At 44.7% G+C, this 13,355-nt stretch overlaps 3 protein-coding genes across 3 annotated transcripts; 1 reads left to right on the top strand and 2 right to left on the bottom strand.

The window, feature by feature from the left end:
- Nucleotides 1–83: 83 nt before the first annotated feature.
- Nucleotides 84–971, bottom strand: JR316_0006818 (54S ribosomal protein L7, mitochondrial; the record flags this gene model as incomplete). Its single annotated transcript, XM_047892563.1, has 1 exon — nucleotides 84–971. One exon carries the CDS (start codon nucleotides 969–971, stop codon nucleotides 84–86), a length of 888 nt encoding a protein of 295 aa, XP_047747845.1.
- A 5,226-nt stretch (nucleotides 972–6,197) lies between these two features.
- JR316_0006817 (uncharacterized protein) lies at nucleotides 6,198–6,945 on the top strand (the record flags this gene model as incomplete). The annotated part of the gene is made up of 4 exons (XM_047892562.1): nucleotides 6,198–6,271; nucleotides 6,329–6,708; nucleotides 6,764–6,803; nucleotides 6,861–6,945. The coding sequence occupies 4 exons, from the start codon at nucleotides 6,198–6,200 to the stop codon at nucleotides 6,943–6,945; spliced, it is 579 nt and encodes a 192-aa protein (XP_047747844.1).
- A 3,170-nt stretch (nucleotides 6,946–10,115) lies between these two features.
- Nucleotides 10,116–12,057, bottom strand: JR316_0006816 (Cytochrome P450 monooxygenase COX2; the record flags this gene model as incomplete). The annotated part of the gene is made up of 9 exons (XM_047892561.1): nucleotides 10,116–10,125; nucleotides 10,272–10,421; nucleotides 10,525–10,775; nucleotides 10,830–10,843; nucleotides 10,903–11,011; nucleotides 11,066–11,330; nucleotides 11,387–11,575; nucleotides 11,641–11,770; nucleotides 11,835–12,057. 9 exons carry the CDS (start codon nucleotides 12,055–12,057, stop codon nucleotides 10,116–10,118), a joined length of 1,341 nt encoding a protein of 446 aa, XP_047747843.1.
- Nucleotides 12,058–13,355: the final 1,298 nt, after the last annotated feature.

Genomic DNA, 13,355 nt, shown 5'->3' with positions numbered 1-13,355 from the left:
TTACAAATAGTGTGACTAAGTGCAACATTGTTAGCTGGACGTACAAATGTAGGCTGAAGGTCAATGATTGCTCACTATATAATCTATCTCCGCACAAAGGGTACCTGGAACCCTGACACTAGAGCTCGAGCGCGGTCCTGGGCGCCGATACCTGTCGCGTTCGTGACGAAGTGGATATGCATGCCAGACAGTTTGGGGTATGCGTCAATGTTGACTTCAATTTGGGGGAAGAAACCGATGGCACTTGGAGGGAGACCAAAAGAGACGACTCCCGCAACGGTACTGGGTGTGTTTGAGGATGAGGATTGTGGAGGTAGAACGACGCCGTTGAAATCACGTAGTCGAGGAAGCACGAACTCGGTGAGCGTTCCTAGGAAATCGTACATGGCCTGTCCCTTCAGGTCGACCTTGGCACCAATGGGGATTCCAGGCCGCACCCATCCACCCACAGACTTCTTGCCACGGATGATCTGAATGCCCTCCACTGCGTGTCGCCCCCCAGCCTTGTACGATTCACCCGACAGCGCTTTCAGTTGCATAATGGCAGGGAGCAGGTGGCTCTTGTTCGCCGTGGCTTCTTTCACCATCGTGTGTAGCTGAATCTTCTCCAGGCGCACGATGTTCTCCGGCGTCGACGGTGGCGCAGGCTTCTTGCCCACCTGCGACCCTCCAACGGGTGGGTTCTTTCGGTATTTCGAGTACGGGTCCTCCGGGTCGAATTTGAGACGAATCTGGCGCGGCGCGCGGCGCTCACCAATCTCGTGCGTGTATGTCATGTACATGAGGTCGTCCTTGAGTGTGGTGTGGTAGTGGTCTTCGAGGCGGCAGGGCGCGAACTCGCGGGTGACGATTTTGACGGGGGGCTGCGGCAGGCCAGTCTTGGGGTGTCTGGCGAGGGCACGGTTTATCCGTGGCGCGCGTTGGAAGCGCGTGAGTGAGAACCCTTTCGCCTTTCTGGACACCTGCGACATGGTTTTGGGTTAGGTGACTTTTTGGACAGCGTAGGTGTAGTTCGGGACTTGCACAAAAAGTTTCCGTCGGCTATTTGGGTGGCGTCAGTTTGCCAAACAAAGCCCCTATCCTGCCTGGCAGGGCTACTTCTTTCCACTTTCAAGTTTCAACTTGCATATGGTTAAATTTTAAAATTACTTATAGATTTTACCTTTTAAAACCACTATGGTGTGTGTGTGTATTTAAGATGAGGTTGTGAGATGGTAGCATTCTAAATTGCAGATTGCAGAGCACACTACACAGCTAATACAACTTCAAAACAATGATACAAAGCAGACAAAACAAATTTACAGTATAATATAGAATAATCTCTAGGTAATATCTACAGGAAAGCAATGAAAGCATTTTGAAAGCATGTAGAAAACAGCGAAAACAATTGCATAAGAAAGCAAGGGGCAAAGAAAGCATTCTAAGACTCGGAAGTATAACATAAGGGTTGTACGAAGAAAAGGAAATAATGATAGATTAAAATGAATTAAGGAAATGACAAGGGAATATGAAAATGAATAGCGTAAAGTATGAAGGAAATAAAGATAGAATAAGAAGCGGGACATTACAATGATTAGGAATTATAATGAATTACGGAATAGAAAATAAATCTTCAGCGATTGTATGAGTGATTGCAAACACGATAGAGACAAAGCCTTGCTTACAAGAATAAAATATTACCCCTCATTCTATATCTTCGCATCGCCGGGGCGTCGATCTTCGATGCAGGCGTTGCCCGTAATGGGCGGGTAAGGTACGCCTTACGAGATCGCGACGCTGTCACAGTAGCTGCTTCAATAATGCAATGTCGAATTAGCCCCAAAGATCAAAATAGAGAAGATAAGGCAAACTCACCTTGGCTGCTACTAAAGATCAAAATAGAGAAGATAAGGCAAACTCACCTTGGCTGCTACTAACTCTACTCTCGCGTTGCAGTCGGTCAGGCTCAAACTCTCTGCATGGATGTCGCTCTGAAAGATGAGAGCGATGGCCAGTGAGGTATCGCTCGGCCTCTGATAGATAAGTCAGAGATGGCGGCGATTACGTGGAGATGGGGGCCGATGGTGGTTGTCGGCGAGCACGTGCAAATGGGGGTGCAGTGTCGTGTATGACTGTGCGTTCGCCAATCTAACGGTGCGAAGACAAATTATTAGCTAATGTTGAAGCTTTGCAAATAAACGTGCGACATACGACCCGCCGGTGGTGCAGTGTTCCGAGATTGGTGTAATGTGGTTGACTGTTGAGCGCCGCGACCGATGCAAAAAAGAATATTTCTATGAAAGGTTCTTTAGATCACGAGTAAAGAAAAGTAGAGATCAACTCACAACAATACTGAAAGCAGTGATGTACAGTATAAGTGTGAGAGGTTCGTCTCCGGTGCCTAGCAAAGCTAAGTGAGATGATGACAATGATAAGATAAGAAAACAACACTTACAGTAAACAGCCAATTTTTGTGAGGACTTTGAATAAAGAATTACGTAGGATACTTTTTTGAAAAGGAGTCAAGCTCCAACAGTGGCAATAGTACACTGTGTTTTGGGAAGAGGACTCCCGCGTCGTCGGAAAAGGAAAGCGGGGATAGAACACCCGCGGACGAGAACTAAGAGAAGACAAGGAAAAGTAAGATAAAGTTCAACAAGAGAAGAGAAACATGACTTACTACGATGTCCGAGAGTCTCGTTGGTTAAGAAATTACATTGATTAAGTACATTACTTTTGTCCAATGACCCTCGCGCCGTCATGAATAGGAAGAGAAGTCGCCGAAGAAGAGTTAGAGTAGTAATACAGTAGGACAGAACGAAGGAAATACAAAGCGGCGCACTCAGCTCAGTATGGACGCTGTCAAAAGCCACTATGGAGTGGCCATGGACAAACCGCTGCATACCGAACTGAGGTCAATAAGAGAATGGATTGTGGACGGGGGGGATGCGAGGGTGAAGAAACTTTTTTTGAACTGACTCCCTTTATATAGGCCAGGTTTTCACAGGACCGACATGATCAACCAATCACAATCATCCAAGAAGACCCCGCCTTGCCCCATACACAGCACACAAATCTTTTTTGGGCCAAAAGAGTGAGTCAATAAGTCATACACATTAGGATCCCGAGTCACTATAAGACACGAGGCTGTATAGCAACGATAACAAAGAGCTTCATTACTTTGGATTCCTTAGTATTCCATTGACATTGATGGGCCACACAAAGGATGGTTGGAGATTTCAAAGATTATTTATAGATCACATGATCGTTCTCACGGCCCTTAATGGGCGTCAAAGCGCGAAACTTAACCAAACGAAGAAAGTTTACAACTCTTTCCCTGGTCGATTCACCTATCCCGAGGCAGCACAGATCATCCTGCATTGTAAAAAGTATGAATAAATCTCATTATACGGACAAAAATGCGTTTATCCACTGTGAACGCCTGGATTGGCTCACCACTCCGGGCGGTCACCACATGGTCTTGTGTGGAGATCTAAAAATAGCTGAGGTCTATGAGGATACCTCGAGGTTTCTTCTGTGGACCAGGTCCAAATCGGGTGAAAAAACTTATACCCCCAGTTCAGATTATAACACGAAACATCCCAATATTCGCGTCTCGGGTCTATGTATACGAAGAGTTCTCCAGAATCCTCGAGGTAGTGCCGCTAAGAGGGAGAAGTGCCAAGTGCCACTTTGGGTCTTGGGGACTGTAGATAGATTGTCCAGGGATAAATATAACTGTTTGCAACAGATTAGGAAAAAAATTTTGGGTGAACGTGATGTGCAACACACGTTGCAACGTTTTAATCAGTGCCCTAGAAGAAGAGCATCTTCCTCCATCATCATTTGCAGCGAGGTAAAACGTTCTCATGGGAGTACTGCTGACGAGGGAGGCTGCTCTGGTCATGGACTAATTAGCGGAACGGGCATTCCGTATAACTGATATGGATTACTTTCCATATCTGTCTTTCATTGTTTCCTCGGCATTGGAGAAGAAACCATGGACACATGCTCACTCTTCGACTGATCGACAAGCGTCCCCGAGGCCGTATGTCAGGAACGATTAACATTGATGGATATGGCTGTACAGCCTTATCAGATGAGGTCAGGCTACTCAGAGGTAATGGGAACAAGATTTCCTTTAACGACACTCTATTCCCAATGACCCTTTCGGTAGCTTTTGGTCTAGGGTGACTAGAAGCTCTTTGTCAGCGGAAGTGCTATTAAATTTCAGTCAATTACTCCCAATGATGGCTGAACCGTTTGGAATGAGAACATTTGAAATATATTGAGCGAAGGTCCACAAGACTTTAACTGCTACACACCTTCTGCGTGCTGAGAGTGAGGCTGGACGCTGTTTGATCGTGCGCATGCACAATGTAACCTTGACTGTTGATGAATATCTACCAGAAACGTATGTAGGGTAGCTCTGCAAACCATTTATTGTTTCAGTGAGGCTCAAACTTGGACGACAGACTGAGTGTTCACCTTGTCGCCTAAATCTTAATCCCCTTAGTCTGGAGTTCTTTCCATCGATCAAGAGATACTGGACTCTCTACGCATATCGAATGATTTTTCTCTACGTGTGCTGAATGCGCTGATTGAGGTGAAGCGTTGTAGATTGCGCACCGCCGCCAATTACTCTAGGGACCGTGAACATCCTTCGGTCGACAAAATGAACTTTGTTGATATGTTGCATGTCAAAGAGGTGATGGTACAGAGACCTTACATCGATAAATTTCAATATATGTGGCATAGAAAACGCAAGAGAATTACTCACAGGAGCCCTGTACATCGAGAGCTTCAAGTCACCTCCTCTGCCCCCTTCACTGGCATTGGCCTAGAAAGCTTCTCTCTCACCAGCGTAAGCATCCGTCTCATGTCGTTCGACTGCACTTGATCCCTTAGTAGATTTTCAGGTCAGCGATTCTTAACGGGAAGCGCCATGAAAAGCCGAAAACTAGCAAAATCTTCGTCATCATACCCAATCAATGGTTAATGCCACTCACGCTGTCCTGCCCTATTTCGCAATCCTAGTAACTTTTTTTAAGTCCTCCTATTATTGATTTTACACCGCATACCGCGACTAACAGATTTCAAGGCATGCACCAACTTCCCATTTATCTGGATGGGTGCACCCCGCGTAGAGCTTTTATAGGTTTGGTTAGCCAATACAATGCATCGACAATGTTTGGTGGCTAGAATCCAATGTCAACCTATTAGTCGTTAGCCATAAGCGGAGCTATCATCAAAATATATGTCAACTTGCTCTGAAGGGATGATGAATTTTCTTGTCGATCCACAGAAGCAGGAATAATTGAACAGTGCGTAAGATGGGCCTGGGGAAGAAAATCGAAATACAAGCAGGATATTAACTAAAATTTGGAAACATTAGTGGTCAACTTACACCATTGCCACTGCAAGTGCGCGTTGAGTGATCTGAAGGGAGTCTGTCTCTCCTCCCTGGCTTTCAAAGCCGTTGGGCATGGATATTTGGAACCAATAAACACTAGGCTTTGCGACTTTGGATCACTGGATAAAATTCAAGTATGGTGATGGCAGGGCCGGGAATTATCGTAAAGAGATGTCGGAAGGCCTCGAGAACGGATCTAATAGGGCAAGTGCGTCAGTTACAACTGAGTCAATTCTTTCAAGCACATCCATGACTCGACTTACTCTCCAAGCTATTCCAGGACACATCTAGCGCTCAAAGTGCCAGCTGGCTGTCATCATCGATGTCGAGACTAAAAGCATTGCTCTTCACACAGTAATTTCGTCTAGCCGACTGAACTTCAACATCACGTTATTTTAAATTTCAAGGCCGTTTGCGTAACCTCGAGGTTGAATTGCTATTTGGAAATTGTCTGGCTTCTCCGGTCGGCCCGCGCTGTGTGAGCACAAATTCAATTTTGAGAACGAGGGAGGAAGAGAGGGGTCAGTGAGAATTGCAGTCAGTCGGGGTGTGTGTATGGAAGCGAGCGGTACCTTTTATTAGGGACCGGCGTGTTCTTTGATCATTGATCATGACAGCGGTTAGAGATCCAAGGTCAACTTATCCTTGATAGCTTTGCCACACGATGATTATATAGAGTCACGCAGATGGCATGACTCACGATATCGACATTAATGACGGAGGTTTTCCCCGAACTTCGTTCCAGCAGAAAACAGTATAAGAACGTGGTCAGCTTCGTTCCTCTTTCGACTATTGGCACTACCTCATGCACGGCGAGCCCCTCTTAATTCTCCCAAGATATGAAGGTCGCCCTGCAACGAAGCAAGAAATTCGTGATATGTGAGTACCCTCATCCCGAAGTTGACATGACAGGGTCGAAACATTTGTGTATTTCAGGATCATTGACCGCTGGCTCAAACGACAAGAACTCGAGATCCAATATCCATCGGTTCGTAGATACGTTAAAGGCAAGCAGGAGCCGCTAAGAGTCTACGGGTTCCCTCTCCTTAACAAAGATTTGGACCAACTTCTGATCAATGTTGGAATCGCCTTCGACCCCGAAGCCCCTCCTACTCAGCGTCACATTCCGGCATATGAAATTATTATAAATGCGTTACCCAAGCGTATGGACCCAAGTTTTCAGTATTGGAGATGGGTTCATGGTCCGCCTGAAGAGAATCATGGCCGCATGTTGGTGGTTGCAATAGCCACCAATGAGACATGGCATGATCTTGCGGTTGCCTCCGACCACGCATATTTGAGAGCCGTCAATTACGGTATGCGAAGCCTGTGTATCCAGCCGGGTTGGTTCACAGAGTTTCAGCCATATAGCATGGTGGACTAAAATAGATGGCAAAATGGATTTGTACTAGTAGAAATGCACACAATCAAAATCAAAAGATTTAAATGATGTGGATGCTTGATTTAGTGTTAGATTACTATATCTAATCAAAGTAGGAAGGAGACACATCATGCTATATAATATAGAGATGATGAACTCATATGCAATGTAGGTTGATGGAGGATTTGTGAATGATAATTGTTGTCAAAAAATGTTAACATGGAAAGGGAAGTATTGGGGATGAGACGCGTATACGGATATTTTGGAGACAAATATTGGACATATAAGCGAGTTTGCGGTACGGTAAATTAATTTTGAACGATAGGGTGCTTTGCAGCTTTTTGAAAGAATGGATGACTCTGGCAGCACGTTCAGTGACTGAAGATTGATAAGGTATATGTCTACCCACATCCTGGGAGTCAAGGGTCTTGCGCTAAGTTATTGGGGAGACGGGTGTGATGTAGTGCGAGTGGTAATAATTGCCGGCATGTCACGGTGCAGCGTATGCTCTGGCAAAAGAACTATGTAAGCCGTCAGAAATCCTGGCGTAGATTGCTTCACCCACCTCAATCAATACAGGATATAGTGTCATTAGTGTCGTCTGTGTGAACGCCCGGAGCTGAATGCGCAATATGCGACTAAGTGGGAATATTTTGGTATTCTCCGAGTGAATGGGTAGTAATGAGGCCTCCGAGCGTTGGGGAAAACAGTTGAGAAACTACCTAGGTATGTTATGTTAGGTTGCGATAAATCATGGATTAACAAATATGTGCTTACGACAAAGACAGGGACACCGGGAGTTCAGGCTACTGAAGACCCTCTCGATGACGACAAGCAAATTATGCAAGAAGAATGGATGGCGTTAAGAATTTTGTTCCATTATCAATGGCTGAATGATAGCGCATAGGCCATCGATGCCGGCATAATATGACAGGAAAGTAAACTAGATTAACAAATTGTTTAGTACTCCTGCCAGCGTTTGTACTTGGAAATGACTTACAATGGTAAAGTTTGTCGACACAATTCTATCTTCATAGAGTGTCGTGTCAATATGCGGTCGACTACTGCAAACATGATCGTTATGGGTCCGAAGAGAAATCCATACCCCCTTCATCTCGTCTGACACCCAGACGGGCCCCCGCCCCGCTATGGAAAGGAAGAAAACAATAAAAAACACGTCAATGGAACAACATAGGAAGAAAAAACATGACATCAAGCAACATGAATGAATAAAAGCAACTCTCTCAAACAAAAGACGTCTGCCTAGAAATGACCGTTATCGGCACTCTAGGAGATCGCTAGTTTGAGGATATAGAAAGAATGGGTGAAAGGGGGAGCGGTTGAATGGCGAGGGATGGAAGGCACGATTGAAACAATTGTAGTTTTATACCCAGGCTCCCATGGCTGTCCATCGATAAGAGAATACACACATCAAGAAGAATACGTACAGGTTGCACACACAACCCAAATGTGGAAGAGATCTATGGAGTCACTTCAACTCCGAGTACATTAATAATAGAACCGCAGCAGAAAAAGACGCTACATTTCCCACTGGCACGAGTCATATACCTTTAGTCCCAGAAAAATCATTGCCTTTGACTGTTTTGGGTCTGTGTGTTGTCTAAGCACCTCAGTACCGGGCGTGGTGGAGGCCGGCAATGTAATTCCCATGGATGCGTTTTATCTTCTAAGTAAAGGGGAGTGTGCTGTGTGCCACCTAAATGACTCAGAATATTGAGCCATTAAAGTTAATCCATCAGTAGTCAAATTGCAACTATCTAACAGTGACTATGCGAGCAGATTAGATCCACAGACACAGACAGCGATGAGGCAAGAATGTAGGGGTGTCATCATTTTGCGACGCAACGTTGATATATAGTCCCTGATCATCCAAATGCGGTCCACAATCTTCACTGAAGCAGTATTTGCTACAGACCTTGGAAACCTTGTAGTCAACCATGCGAAATTGCTAGCCTTTTGGGAAATTTGAAAGTCGGTACTCGGTAGGACCTAACGTTCGTCAAAAGAAGTTAAGACTCACTTCAGAAGTTGACAAGAGAATCTATTCAACGTTAGAAAATTGTACGGCTACCTGCGAGGTCATCAAATGCATCCCGTCTAGATGTAAGTTGTTCGCCTCGTTCAACCACCCCGGGATCAATCTTGAACCAGGGGCACGTGCCAATTGAATGTCCGCCGCGCCACTGAGGACCAAACTGAGTGCCATACCTAGTTGGATCTGCTTACCTTGGTGGCTTCGAACCTTTTCGAAACACTCCTACTTGCCTGTATACGCGATATACTGGTGAAGATTTATTCTTCTGAAATTTGTCAAGCCAAACTCCTTGAAATCTTAGTTCTTCGATGGACGACTCCTCGACGCCCATTTCTATGACCTCTGGTTCTAGTGGCTACAGATTGGCAAAATGGCATTTGCTGCCCGATAAATGGACTCCAAAGAAAAATGACATATTAAACAAAGACTCAATTTCCACAGGCGTTTCGAAGAGGTTCCGTGCATACACGATGATTCTCAACGACAGTGGACAAGAACGGCCACTTCATTATTGCAAAAACACCAAAGAGTTTGCAACCGTTATGTTGAACGTGTTTACCGGTGAGTAGATCTCGCTTATTTGTGTCAAAATCTGCATACATCTTATGTTGTTCAGCTCATCACCATCTATATCGGGATGCGCACATCATCCATGGTGACATATGCCCCACCGTGATATTTGTGAATGCGAAAGGCGAAGGGGTACTTGTTGACTGGGATAACAACGCGATATTTATGCATTTAGCTCGAACAGCGGTAATATCTTTGCACTTGCTATAGTACTCCATGCTTATCACAATGGCAGATGAGAAAGATCTACTATGGCCAACAACGCAGGCAGACTGATGATGATAATTTGGCAGTGTTATAATTCAGATTTCTGGACAAGTATGGTGAAATTTGAATCGTTTCTATTCTCAAGATGAATGCTCGATACTGCGTAGAGATGTATGTACTATCAAGCATTATTTCTGCGAGTACATTTCCTGCTGTTGTGATTGTGATAAAATGTTGGCACGTCGGATAGCTAAGAATCGTGGCCCTGTTCAATGGATTGTTTAATCAAATGTTCCATTTGGCTCGATCTTGGACGTATTGTGCATTCAAATGGGTGTGGATGACTGTAAAACGATTTATAGCAATTCATCAGCAGAGGGGATTAACGAGGACAATGAATGTTGATTACCAGACTATTCCAGGAGTGTACTCGGGATCTATGGGTATGTTGTTTCCTGACGCATCTTTCTTGGGTTGGATATCGAAGGCAGACAATATTGAAGCAGTTGCTAGCCATAACTATTAGCGCATATAAGTGGATCAGCTATACAGTACGAATGGGTAGAGCGTCACCGTGTCAAGAGCTAGATGACGTCCTGGACATATTCTATAGTAAGGCAGGTCTCAGCGGGCGATGTTCGCGTCAAAGGTTTTGTTTAACTGACCGTCTACCAAAGCCAAACGCGTAGGACTGATAGTCATTCTTCAGATTTCCGTGTTCATCAAAGTGTCGATCGGGATTGAATTGATCTGGATCCTTGAACTTTCGCTCATCGCGTGATATTGCCCTATGAAAGATGCCATTAGTGGGTATGCTATGGAGAATTTACCAAAGAAAACAACCATATGTTAGATATTACGTTGGTGCCTACGAACGCAAAAACAATCAATTTATAGTTCGAGGCCGGGAACAAAAACGTGCCTTTGGGAATGAAGTATCCTTTATAAACATCATCCTGTGTTGTACAATGAGCAATCCCAAGAGGTAATGCTGGCCTCCATCGCATCAGTTCTCGATTTAGTGCGTCGATGTAAGGTAGCAATTGCATGTCATCCCAGGTCACGAGTCTTCCATTTCCAACAACGTTGTCAATTTCTCGTTGTGCTTTTTTTTGGATTTCGGGGTGTGTAGCCATTGCCATAAAAAACATTCCAAGAGAAGCAGCGGTCTAAACAGGTTTCAATTAAAATTTTAATGGGCGAAATGACATGGGAAGGCATACCGTATCTGCTCCGCCTAGAAGAACCATGTCAGTTATTCTACGGGTCTTTAGAGATGGGAAATATGTCACAGACCTGCATAACTAGACGCGCACACTTCTTTGATGGTTTCGATATCCTCTTCCGATGAGTTAAACCTCTCCATAAGCTCGGAAGCTATGCATAGAGGAGAGTTTCCAGAGTCCTGAAAGGTTTGGTTGTTACGAAAGTTGTATGCATGGGAGAGACTATCGAGTACCATCATCTTTTTAGTATGCCTGAACGGCAGCTCTTGCATCTCTTCTGTTAATTCTCTTGTCTCATTAGCTAACTTGTGAAAGCCGGCGCCTGGGAACCATTCCGGAAGATATTTCAGGATGGGAAACGCGTTGACGGCAGAGGGACCAGGGGCAAGGCTCAAGGATACTCGGGCCGTTGCATTTTCCGAAAGTGATACGAAATAGTCGTTTGTGGGCGCTATGTCATACGCGTACACGGCCGCCATAATATTTGCTGCACCTAAACTGTAAATCAAATAAGCTTTTTTCAATCATTTGGAATACTGGTCAAAGTCGCTCACGATTTATAGTGGCCAATGAAGTTCTCGGGTGTAAGCAGAAGATTGTAAAGCAAGTCGTTGACTTTCTTGGATAAAACAGGTCGCAAACTTTGCGACACAGCCGACCTGAATACGTATTGGAAGAAGCGCCTATGGTTTCTCCATTGCGGTCCGTATGGCTTGATTCCTGTGGCGAAATCCCATCCCATTCTGAACAAACGTCAAGGGATGAAAACCTTCCGAAAACACCGATACATTTAACGAGTATTACGTACAAATTAACCATTTCGATTTGAGATCTTGAGGAGTAGATATTAGACCTCTTCTCAAGCAAGTCATCCACAGCCTCAATCGAGTTTAGAATTATTGTATGCTGTCTATAAAGTCGGAAATGAACGACATCGCCTATAGACATGAGCATGGGTAAAGTGTTAATTACACCGTTCGCGAGCAGGTCAATAGAACATACCATATACTTTGCCCCACTGAGCATAGGTTGCCCATGGCTTGACAGTCGGAATATCGTCCCAATTTCCAAGCAAAAAATTCCGCTCAACAGGGCCAGGGGGGTAGGAAGGATTTTTGAAAAATATCCTCCAGAGTCGCAAAAATGCCCAAACGGCGATGATAGTCAAGGTCGCAAGGGGAATGGATGGATGAAATGGAGGGTCCGAGATATGAAGGAGCGCCATGGTTAGACATCCTACTAATTGTTATAAGGACATTTATACCATACCACACATGCCCGTTTTATTCATCCACGGGTTGACAAATGGAGACCATTTGACACCATGCTGGAAGAGGATCGACCCACTGCGATTGGCTAGGTTGAGGAACTATATACGAGACCGTAGGCATACTATCAAATTAAAATGGCGGAGTCGTCGGATGACATCCTGACCGAGGGGATCGCGGGCGCAATTGAGAAGTTTGGTGAATTTTCTCCACCATGTCGGCCTTTTGACAATCATTCAAATGATCGATTGATACCTGGAGAGATATCACATGGATTGCGTTATGAAGAAAGTTCTTTACACTTCATAGACATCCATTTAATCTTGAGACGCCACCAAAATTAAAGCAGGCCCAATCTATCCAAACTTCATTGTGTTACGGTCGACGCCAGTATGTGTGGTTGCCCATGAAATGCATGGTGAAGCGATTTCTGACAAGTAATTCAAGGATCTTAGGTCAGGTGCTATCAGTTATATCTATAACATACCTTTAAAGATGATTCACCGAGAATAGACCTCGGAGCACTTATAATCCCATGATTGGCAGCACGAACTTGTTTTTAAAATATGGGGACGAAAGGTGAAGCTACAGGACTGACTTGAGTAAAATCAGAGGTTTGATGCCCACGTCAGAAAACTGGAAGTGGTATTCGTAGCCTGTAAAAATGCCAAATGAGAGAAGCATCGCAGCTTCGCCCCCCAAAGAAAACCATCAGCGGAAACACGCGCCCGACATCCGAGTTTTTTTTTGAAGAAAGTACACACTGAATTTAAATAGTTCAATCTCGTTTCTTCAAGGCCCTTTTCTCTTCCTAGAAAACAATCCAAATGACCATACACATGGGCCCTGAGGTCGCCGTGGGAGTAGCGTTCTGTAAATCCCACTATTTGGTTGCGTCCAGTGAGCCATTTTAGCCGCAGAAAATTGATGTGCTTGTGACTGTACATTTGAACCATTTTACTAGTTGTGTGGTAAAAGTTGATGTAAGGGATGCTGTATAACAAACCAGACGTGCAAGAGATCGAGACCGCTGTCTACTCCTTGAGTAATTTTGCAGAACATGATAGCATTTCAATAGTTTACGATCGCCACTAATCGCAGAGCAGATGGCCCAAGAGCCAGCATCTTATATATTTAACCTGTCGATCGGTGCGAGTCAGACGATGTTATAACAAAAGTGGAGCGGTGACGATGCCTTTGCGTATGAAGCTAGTTTAAACCCTTCCGACATGGCATAGTGTTGGTCAAGGGGCCT

This window comes from Psilocybe cubensis, chromosome 6 (genome assembly GCF_017499595.1).
Source record: "Psilocybe cubensis strain MGC-MH-2018 chromosome 6, whole genome shotgun sequence".
In the NCBI taxonomy this organism is placed as follows: Eukaryota; Fungi; Basidiomycota; class Agaricomycetes; order Agaricales; family Agrocybaceae; genus Psilocybe; species Psilocybe cubensis.
Note: the sequence above shows the minus strand (reverse complement) of the source record. Positions and strands in the feature narration are given on the sequence as shown.